Genomic DNA, 10,994 nt, shown 5'->3' with positions numbered 1-10,994 from the left:
CATGTGGCTGAGTCATTATCTTTGCTGTTCTAGAAAAAAAAAAAAAGATTTTTAAACAGCACATCATTTAGGAGCTGCTTACCTTATTATTCTGTGACGGCAGCTTCACTCCAAATGTAAAACGTAATCTGATATTTGGACCGCTGGTGGGGGACAAGGGACTCTATGAACACGACACGGCCATCTCTTTGCCAGTAGTTATGGGGATTTGTTCGCTGTAGCAGCAGCATGTGGAAGGATTTGGCCCATGTCAGCCCCCCCCCCCCCCCCCCCCCCAAATCCATCCAATTCAGGGTCATTTAAATATATTCAAGAAATATTAAAGTCTGCCAACTTTGAGCTTTAACTGTCTTTTAGCTTGCTCGCTGTATCCTCAGCTCTGAGGAATTGTCTCCATAGACCAATGTACCGCTCTTCTTCCCCCAGTACAACCCTTTAAAATGCAACTTGTGAAATGATATAAGGAAACTTACGTCTGCACCCTTCAAACCTACCGCTAAATACAGTTCAGTAAAACAAAACTATGCGGTCTCAGGCCACTGCAAAGAAATTATTCCAAACACACGACTATTCACAAGATTTCACATTGGGTTTATTGAAGTAGCTGCTGTCAAACATTAGCATTGGATGATGATCCAGTCTCTTGGAAGTTAATATAACTTACTGCGACAGAGGGCAATAGGGAGGCATGGGGAACATAGCAAAAACAGTATCAACTAATTAACTGCATTAGGTTAGTGTTTTCTTTTTTACAATGTAAAAATGGTTAAAAAATATTAAAGTTAATCAGTATTACAAAACAAAGATCTCAGAGGCTGTACATATATATATATATATATATATATATATATATATATATATATATATATATATATATATATATATATATATATATATATTTTGCAAGGCACATGGACATCTGGTATTCCTGTATGCAGCAGTGTAATGACTACACGCTGTTTGCTAGTGAGACTTTAACAGTCTGGACCTCAGAGATATGAGAGGATTTCTGGATGATGCGGCTAGTAAGAGCGGGCCCAGTGACACAGCTCTGCTGTAGACCTGAGGCAGGTCCTGTGATAGTGGTCTTTGTTGCAGAGAGAGGCCCGCGGGTGCAGCTCTGCCCCGTGGCAGCGCTGGGCACTGGAGCACTGCTCTGGTCTGCAGTGCAGCTCTGCCCCTGGGCCAAGTTTGTCAGAGCTACAGCAGCGTGGATCTCCCTCCAGCCTTGGTCATCTTGTCTCTGCAGGCCTCTGACCTGCTGCTGGTCCCTGTAAATATGTATGTACATTAAAAAGAAATACCTAAATTGCACAACCCACACACTCATCTCTGATGCTCAGCACACAAATGCATTTTTCAAATGTGGCACCATTTAAGGGGAAATAATTTTCACCACATCTTCCCTTAAAATAAATAAAAAAAACAAACTAAGCACCAATTTCAGATATCCAAAAAAAAAAAAAAAAGCATTTTCTTGATAAAAAGCCAGAATAATAGGGATGAATTAGAGGCAGTGGTTTAATTTCAGTAACAACTGCCAAGTGAGATTATAAGCTGTATTACTTCTCAAGTTCAAAAGTACAAATATGATTGTGGCTTCAGTAATGAATGACTAAACCTACCTGTCACATTTAGTTGAACTGTAGTCAGTTCTGTCTGCAAAAGAGCATAAAAAAGGCTCAAAATGTGCCACGAATCAGTTCAATTCGACAGCAGTGAAATTACAAACAGTTTAGTCATGGGACAATCAGTGTTTGGATTAGGCTTCGCAATCATATGTTAGTGATAAATGCATGTTTTTAATTTGCAGCGTGCTTGGATTCATGGTTGATTGTGCATACCCATGGGCTTGTGTGTGTGTTTGTGCATCTTTGAATGGTAGCACATTCATATATACAGTCATTACTTCCAGCAGTGTGTCTCTGGATGGCTTTAACGTGCTGAAAAGTGTACTGATCTGTCTGTCCTCAACTATTCAGAGCTTTTAAGAGGGGGAAAAAAAATATCTGCACTGTGCCACGAGGACACCCTATTTTCAGAGTTTTTTTTTAAGTTACAGTCCAAAGAGTCATATAAATGAACACAACCATCATCTAAAGCCATTAAAGAAAGAAGGATAAGTTGCTCTGACGATGCACTAAAAAGAAACAATCTGGGCATTTTTAGGAGCAAGAGAAAAACAAGCAAACTTTGGAGTAATATATTGCTGCACAGTTTCTGTTTATGGTCAGTGAATAAATGTGCGTTTATATGTAAAACATATTTTCCATTTCATCTGTGGAATATTGCCTATTTATACTGGAGAAGATTGAAACTGGTCAGAAACGGATTTTTCTTCAGAGAGCAATAGACAGGGAAATTAGAGGGCTGCTGTGAAACGCAGTCTTTCAATGCTAACAGCCCCAAACATTCCCATCTCTGATTTTTTTCACGCAGGACGGGGCCAAAAGCAACTATTGTTGATAGTAAATCATTTTGCTGTTTTATGCTTTTCTTTTGCTGCTGAATGTTCTTCAGCCTGTATCCTTGACAGGAAAATAGTTTAGTACCTCAGTTGTATTTATTACTAAGAAAAAACATTGGGGTTTTTTTTTTTTCATTTTTTTTTTTTTTTATAGCTCTGGTGAGTCTAAGATTCGCAGCAAAGATCAGTTACATCAAAATTTTACAAGGGGTAACATGAAGCTGCTTAGACATCTCCCTGCTATTATATGGTGCTGTGGTGATGCAATGTAACTTCATGTTGGATCCGTAATTATTACCATATAAGGGATGGTTTCACATTTAAAGAAAGAAACCTTTTTACAATGACAAGAATAAGGACGCTCCTTTGAAGCTAAAGCAAGCAGCCGGTTAATTTAACTCACCAAAAACTGTCTCTGTTTTAAGGTAACAAATTCCACTTTTTAAAGCTTGGTAATGGACATATTACATCATATCAGTTTCATCAATAAATGCCAATGTTTAGAAATAAAATGTAGCTGTTATGTGGTAATGAGGTTAAAATGCGGTGCTTAACTAGTAAAAATCTCAAATTGCTGTTTTTACAGTTTTTTTTAAAAAAAAAATTTGTTAGTACAGATTAAACAAATGGAATTAATTTGTGAGGTTTAGTAAGTTCTGAAATATTTACATTTACATTTGGAAAGGGCTGGTCTAACTGATTTTCCCACTGTGCTACGCTAAGCTAACCATCTCAAGGCTCATGTTTAATAGACAGATTTGAGCATGTTACCAATTTGCTGCAGAACAGCGAAAAGTATCAAATAATTTCTTTAAAATTAACAACATAAATTAGAACCTGTGTTAATATCGTCTAACTTACAGTGGGGGGAAAATTATTATATGATCCTCTGCTAAATTTATAAGTTTGCTCACTTCCAAAGAAAAGTTTCTCATTTTTATGGCAGTTTTCATCTTAATTGAGAATATCAACCAATGATCCAGTAAAAACACATTACATAAAAGTTATAAATTGATTTTAATTTCACTGAGAGAAATAAGTGTTTGATCCCCAAGCAAAAGATGACTAAGGCTACGTTCACACTGCAGCCTTAAGTGACCCAATTCTGATTTTTTTTTGTGAAATCCGATTTTTTTTGCGTGGTTGTTCACATTTCCTGGCAGTTCAAAGATTTCATGGTACATGGCCCCACCCACTGGCCCCTCAGTGCGGTGAAGTCGTCCCGTACTCTTAGCAAAAAAAGCAGCCCCAAAGCATTATGTTTCCACCTCTGTGCTTGACTGTGGTGATGGTGTTCTTTGGGTCATACTCAGCTTTTCTCTCCAGACATGACAGGTTGGATTGATGCCACAGAACTCGAATTTGGTTTCATCTGACCACAGCACTTTGTCCCAAGCCTTCTCTGAAGCATTCAGATGTTCACTGGCAAACTTAAGATGGGACTTTACATGTGACTTCTTGAGCAGGGGGACCTTGTGGGTGCTGCAAGATTTCAGTCCATTACAGTGTAGTGTATTACCAGTGGTGCTGACTGGCCCAAACTGCCTTCAGATCATTAACAAGCTCCTCCTGTGTAGTTTTGGGCTGATCCACCATCTTTCTCATGACCACCCTCACCCCATGAGGTAAGATCTTGCATTGAGCTCCAGACTGCGGGTGACTGATGGTCATTATATATTTCTTATATTACCAAATAATCACACCAACAGTTGCCACCTTCTCACCAAACTTATTCCTGATGATCTTGTAGCTCATTCCAGCCTTGTGCAGGCGTACAGTCTTGCCCCCTGATGTCCTTTGACAGCTCTTTGGTCTTGCCCACGATGGTGGAGAGGTTGGAATGGAAGAAACTGATTCTGTGGACAGGTGTGCTTTATACACATAACGAGCTGAGAGGCTGGAGGAGATGAAATGCTTATTTCACTCAGTGACATGGAAATCAATTATAACTTTTAGGTAATGTTTTTTTTCTACATTTTGGTTGATATTCTGTTTCTCTCCATTAAAATTAAACTAGCATAAAAAATAGAAACTGTTCATACGCAAGTATTGGACGTCATACAGCCACCAGTTGTGGGGGAAAAATTTGTACTCCCAGACTGGTTGGTGAGTGGTTGCTGGAGGTTTCTGACAGTTTGCTAGGTGAACCAAAAACCTATATATGATTGTTTTGGTGACTAACAGATTGACAAGATTGCTTGTAGTTTATATGGAAGACAGAGACTTGTCTGCAAACACTTGGAAAAACTTCTGCAAAACTTCCTCAAAGTAAAAGCTGTGCTGCAGCACTACTGCTAACATTGCCATTTGAAACATTTACATTTGTTTCAAAAGGTGTAGCCTCTATAGCTCCATTTCTGCTTTTCACCCTTTCACTACTGTTCACAGAGTAGCTGGCAAGTATTTGCAGGCAAACTGGTGTCTTCCACGCAAACTACAAGTGATCGTGGAAATCTGCTGGTGACCAAAACATTGTAGATAGTTTTTTGGTCAGGCAATATATATTTTACAGTCACCATATTGTTACATGTCCAAAATGGCGGACAGATTAACTGATGTGGTTAGTGGTCATGTGACTGCAAAACCTTAATATTGTTTTTGGTGATGAAAGTTTAACACACAGCCTGTTGAGTCTCATGTAACCCTCACAGTGAATGAATATCTACACGAGATCTTTTAAATATAAGTTGAAAACCCCACAACGCATATGTGTTTAAGAAACCCAAACCTCCGCTCTCTGCATTCATGTTTTCATTAGAAGCAAAATGGGTAGAAAACACAGCGAGCTGTTTCTCCAGATATGTATTTCACTGCTCCACATCCAATAAAACCAATCCTAGTCACATTTATGGCCCTCCAGCCTTTTGAAGGGAAATACTGGACTTGCTGTGAATATCACATTATACTTTGTAGAGATCACTATTCAGTCACCAGCAACATTGCAAACATAGACTCCTCTATTAGACTTTTACTGCCTATGGGAATTAAACTGATATCTTTTAGGTGTCCTCGTAGGATACCGTGTAGTGGCATCACTTATTAGCCAATCACTTTGAATTTAGTGACTGTTTTAATCGTCTCCTGAGCAGAGTTAAACGTATTAATGGTGTTAGCGCCTGACATGGAGCTGGCAGCTTAACTTTCCACTTCACCTTCACAGAGGAGTTGCAAATGTTACAAACACCCTTAATATGACCGTCAGGGAAACATTAAAAGTTTGAACAAACATTTCAGCAGCGCTGCATGTAGTGTTTGATGACATCATGAAAACCTCAAGGAACCACCAAAAGAAATACAATTTTAAGTGAGTCTATTACACACTTACAGGAACGGTTCACCATTTTGGGAAATAAGAGTTGACCTCAAGGATTATGCTGTCTCTACCAGCTAGTTAGCTGACCTCAGCTATATTAGCAAGATTATCAAATATATTATATTAGCTATAGCTAACTCCCTTATTGTTTATCTAGCCCATCTCCATTTATATCTCACTGTTCAACATTTTATTTAGACTTAAAGTAAGGTGCACGGTCAAGGTGATTAACGGGTGTGACGATAGCAAATTGCTAGTCCTCTCCTCCATTAATTTAAGTCACTGAAATGTGGTGTTGGTACCTTTAAATAGATTTATCTGACAGCTAACATAACATGACCTGCCGTGTTGGACAGCCCATCCAAGAAGTTTGTGCTTCAGTTTTGGTGAGTGAAATTATATCTGAACATTACACCCGAGCAGTTTATGGATGCAGTTTGCTAACCAAACTTTGCAGTGTTAGCTGATAACTTAGCAGCCCTCCCTCTGGTCCAAATAATATCATTTCTGTCTTGAATGCCAAGCTGGTCAAAATACTTGTAACCATAAAGGCTATGGTCTTCTTTTAGATACAGTCTGTGTCTGTGACCTAAATTTAAAACAGTAATCCTGCCTGTCACATGTAGCCTACTTTATTTATACTGTTACCTAATATATGTGTTTAATAGTTTGGGCAAGGCACTTTTTTTCATTGGACTATAAGGGGTTTATTTATCTAAATATGTTCTTCCTTAGATTGTAATCAATTACTTTTAATTTAGCCTTCACAGAAGATAAAATTATCCATTAAATAACTTCTTCAGACTGGAACTAGGCGATTGCCAGGAAACTACTTTTAAAATAATAAAACAGCACCTTTCTTGAGTTTCGAGTGAAACTTAAGAAAGGTGCTAAAAGGGCAGAACGGCTTTCAAAAATCTTTTCGCGACTTTTATAATGTAATGTAAATTTTGATTGACTTTGAGTAAGAAAGTAACACTTGAGAGAAGCAGGCTGCCAAAGCACAAAGCACAAAGTCGAGAGAGTGAAGCCACAGCTTCAAGCACTGAAGGGGAAAGCCAAATGGATATTAGTGGTCTTGCTCTGCGTTGTCTCACAGATGAGTGGTAGCACTGATAGTCGCTCTACGAGACCTCTCCGGTGGTGTACTGACAGACTGCTGCATTTCTACAGTTGGCCGAGGTTTCCATTTCTCACCCTGGGAAGAATAAAGTCTCAGACATTCTGTAATTGTCCTTGAGACTGGACTGGACATTTCCACCATGGCAAGAAGCTGAAGCGGAACAAATGGCACATTCTAGTATATGGAAATGATATTTGCGGTGTGCAGCGGCAGCCAGCACCAGCTCCATCCAATTTTAAAATGAGGGATTTCAGCGTCTGCATGAGACTTTATTAGTAATGTTTGTAGAGGCTTTGGCTCCTGTGCCTTAGCGGATTCGAGGCTTGTCAATATGCTGTGCTCCCTATTGGTCTGAAAGGGCACCCGGGTGTCAAACCCCCTTCCACTTTCCCTCTAACTTTATAATTGAATCTTGCAGAGCTTCTGACTTTCAGTGGAGTGCCAGAGATTTATTAATGTCAGGGCGCTCTGAGGAGCCATGTGGAAGTTTCTGTTCGTTCTGTTCTTACTTTACTGTACACTGCGGTGTGTTAAAAATGAACAGAGGGGAAACAGGGTAGTTAAACTGTCAGTTTGCCTCACATTCAGCATAAATCCACAATTAACAGGGAAGATGCTTTAATCATTTCTGTGGATAAGGGATCCTATCATTTCTAAACCAATATTCTGTTTTTGATCGCTTGACTTGTCACATGCATAAAGCTGGGATTGCAATACATCTTCCTTAATTCTCTATTTACACATATTGACTGTAGATTCCATTAAAATTAAAAAAGGAAGCTCATTTCACTGCATTGGTGTCAGAAAAAACATCTCTCACCCATGTGGTAGACAAAGTTGGTCTCTGTTTCATAGGACGACGCCGGAGAGACGACATCTCGATCACATTCGTTTGAACTGAACGACTCAGAGTGGCTCCTTCTCTTGCAGGCTGATGCAACGCCATCGGCCTTCGCCGCCATCATGTGCCGCAGGGTGTCGTTCAGATAGCGATTCAGTAAACTGCTCTTGTACTTGGATGGAGGGGACGTGCTGTCGTCACTGTTGGCACAGTCAGCCATGGTGAGCACGTTGCCTTGTTTTTCCAGCACACTCTTGTGGGAAGATGACCTACTGAAGTTTGACTGGCTGATTGGAGTCGGTAAAGGACACTCTTCATCTGCAGCAAAAGGAAACAAAGCTGTCACTGATTTCACACTAAATCGATTCACATCAGTATATAAGAAATGTTAGAAAACTGTGATCAAAAAGGTGTTTCCATTGAGTACATCCAGTCTGATGCCTGATGAACTACTAACCTACAGTAAATTCCCTGAAAGTCCTTACCATCTGAGTCAGTGTCATCACTGCACACGCTCAGCCTCTCAGCGTTTCCCTGGATATATTTATTGTACAGTTTGATCCTCAGGGCCCAGCTCAGGTCTGGCTGCCTCACTGTGTTCTTCAGCCTTCGTCGGGCGTTTGCAAACCAGTTGGAAACCTGCACAGATAGCGCTGGCTTTTAGGACAGCGCTGGCTCACATAATTCAACACCAATACATCTTTGAAATCACTTCATTGCTTCATTCTTCTTTCTTGCATGAACTCGTCTCACCTGTACTAGTGTCATGTGTGAGCCCAAAGCCAACAGGACCTTCTCGGTCTTAGTTGGGTAGGGGTTGTCCCGGTGTTTGTATAACCAGTGTTTCAGGGGCCGGGCCATGTCCTGCAACACCTGTCTTTTGTGGCGAACTTTGACACCACTCAGACGAGACCTGAAGGAGTCAAAGGTTAACAAACATGTCCAGCATGTTTGCCTACAGTCTGATTGTAGCATCGATACATCGCAATGGAAATTAAATGCCTTCTACTTTTTGCTTTTTCTAATCACAAATGCTACTACATGATGTCATGCAATGAATTTATTGTGGTACATCTGGAGCAAAGCTTTGACATCCATAAGAGTAATGCTTGACATGATGCCAGATTACAGAATTATTTTAGATTTTTTTTAGAAGGTTAATATGTTTTACGTTTGATAATGCCATATAAATGCTATCAAATCTTTCCAAACACACAACATAGTCATACCCATATCTCCTGTACTTCATAGCAGAGTGTTCTGCAGACTCCTGGCATCGCAGCAGGTCTGCGTTCTGTCCTTCTGCTAAACTTGTCTGTGGTAAGTCTACACAGTTCAGTCTGCTCCTCTCCTCTGCTCTCTTGCCGTCGTCCAAATGAAGCTCAGACTTCATCACAGCAACTTTGTTCATTCTTAAACACGCTGCGTTTTCCTCAGTCAACAGGTGCATCAGTAAACTCCCAGATGTAAAGAAAGACAATAGATTCCCATTCTCGGTAGACTTGGTGTAAAAGAAATAGGTTGAAAAAAAAATAGTGTCCCTTGCTTTTCTTTCAGTGCTCACGGGAAGAGATGATGACAGACTTAAGAGGAGAATAATGTTTGAAAAGTCAGATGATGTCGCCTGATACAGCTGAGCTGTGCGTAGAGAGTTCAAATAACCTGCTGCTCCGCTGCCTATTGGCTCCCCCCCATCATCCAATCACTTCTCTGGAGGGGTCTGTGAGGAAAAGCTCGCAGAGCAGCAGCAGCAGTAGCACCCCACGGTATGAGTAAGATTGCACATGAAAAGAATATCAGCAAATGCGGTCATTAGATTTACAAGTAAGATTTGTTTTGCCCGGCGTTACTGTAGTCTGTGCTAAGCAGTTCAACGTGCTCTCATATTTTCTCCATGAGGCACACGATTCCCGTGGATCTTGTGGTTTTACCAAAAATCGTGTCAGCAAATAATGGTACATGTTTTACCAGGAGATTCTGGAAATTTATGGGTGGAATTACACGGTTACTTATAACCAGCAAAACCACCAAGCTGCGCCTTGTGATAGGCAGCAAATCCTGCTGTTTTCAAATGGATTTCAGTACAAATTGGCCCATCAGCAGAGGCCACACAAACACAAGAAAATGACAATCTGTGTGTGTATAATTATGAGTTTGTGCTGCATGTCGAGTTTACAGATTTTAAAGTCTCTGTGTTTATTTTAGTCAGAAGTGTACATCTGATGATCCAAAGATAACTCACATATTTGTCAGTGTTTATCCCCATTTTGCAGTAACTGGGACTGTAAATAATTATGGAAACCCAGTCTGACGGAACTTTAACATCATCATTAGTGCAACTAAATGACAACATGTGGGCTCTGAGCCCAGTATTTGAAGACTGGATGGTTCAGCTTAAGCTGTAATCCACGTACGTTTTTCCTCTAAGCACTCTTATGTAAGAGTGTTTGGATATACACTGATGACTTTGCCATGCACAATCATAACTTAATAATCTTTAAGCAAACATTTGTGATAAAATGGGGTTTTGGTTGTCCTGGCTGCAGTTTAAACTTTGGAAATTGTGGCCAAAATCCAAGTAGCACTTGTTCAGTACATTAAAGCTCTCTAAAACTCATTCACATTCATAATTCAGCGCTATCAGAGGGGAGGTTGAGTTGAAAAACACATGGCCCAGAAGCATCTCCGTTAGGTGCTGTAAATTCCTCGCTCGCATTCCTCGGCAGTAGTCGGAAAAGGCTACATGCTATCTCACACCATTTACCCCTGTCCCTCTGTGATATGTTCGCCAGTTCAACTGTTGATATTAGCTGGGAACACACCTACATTTGGCAGCCAGGAGACCTGTAAAAAATGCAAGTGGAAGGATATACATCTCATTTTGTTTGGATAGTTTGGCACTCCTGTCTGTGTATGTGTCTTGCAGGCTCACAAACTCCAGGTCTACCCAGAGGGCCAAACATCCAGCAAAGTATGTGCTGGAGAAACTGATGGCCAATGTTCTTTTTATTATTATTATTATTATTATTTCTAATTTGTTTGGTTCAAACAGACAATTATTGATAGCACTATCAAATGTTTTAAAATATGTTGCACGCTGCTTATTCTATGCTCTGTTTTAGCATTTTTCAGCTCACTGTTTTGATTTACAGCCTGCAGTTTGTAGCAACGAAGCCACTCAAGTATTCAAATTATCCAGCCAGAAACAGTAAACTGACAAATTCAGTCACTGAAGAAGATGTGATTTCCC

The 10,994-nt window shown here is 40.1% G+C and overlaps 1 protein-coding gene across 1 annotated transcript; it reads right to left on the bottom strand.

Moving 5' to 3' along the window:
* Positions 1–949: 949 nt before the first annotated feature.
* Positions 950–9,348, bottom strand: LOC115796282 (homeobox protein Mohawk-like). Its single transcript, XM_030752605.1, has 6 exons — positions 8,974–9,348; positions 8,498–8,657; positions 8,230–8,383; positions 7,724–8,062; positions 1,626–1,659; positions 950–1,271 (listed from the first exon to the last, which is right to left on the bottom strand). Exons 1-6 carry the CDS (start codon positions 9,192–9,194, stop codon positions 950–952), a joined length of 1,230 nt encoding a protein of 409 aa, XP_030608465.1. The 5' UTR covers positions 9,195–9,348.
* Positions 9,349–10,994: the final 1,646 nt, after the last annotated feature.

Source organism: Archocentrus centrarchus, chromosome 17, assembly GCF_007364275.1.
Source record: "Archocentrus centrarchus isolate MPI-CPG fArcCen1 chromosome 17, fArcCen1, whole genome shotgun sequence".
NCBI classification, from domain to species: Eukaryota; Metazoa; Chordata; class Actinopteri; order Cichliformes; family Cichlidae; genus Archocentrus; species Archocentrus centrarchus.
This window is presented reverse-complemented; position numbering and strand designations above follow the sequence as displayed.

What these genes read in the sequence shown, in the direction of transcription:
- LOC115796282 (XM_030752605.1), bottom strand. Translation starts at nt 9,194, where the DNA reads ATGCACCTGTTGACTGAGGAAAACGCAGCGTGTTTAAGAATGAACAAA. An exon ending in CACACATGACACTAGTACAG is followed by an intron (nt 8,384 to 8,497) that starts GTGAGACGAGTT and finishes CTATCTGTGCAG; the next exon opens with GTTTCCAACTGGTTTGCAAA. An exon ending in CAACTTTGTCTACCACATGG is followed by an intron (nt 1,660 to 7,723) that starts GTGAGAGATGTT and finishes GCTCTTTTGCAG; the next exon opens with ACAGAACTGACTACAGTTCA.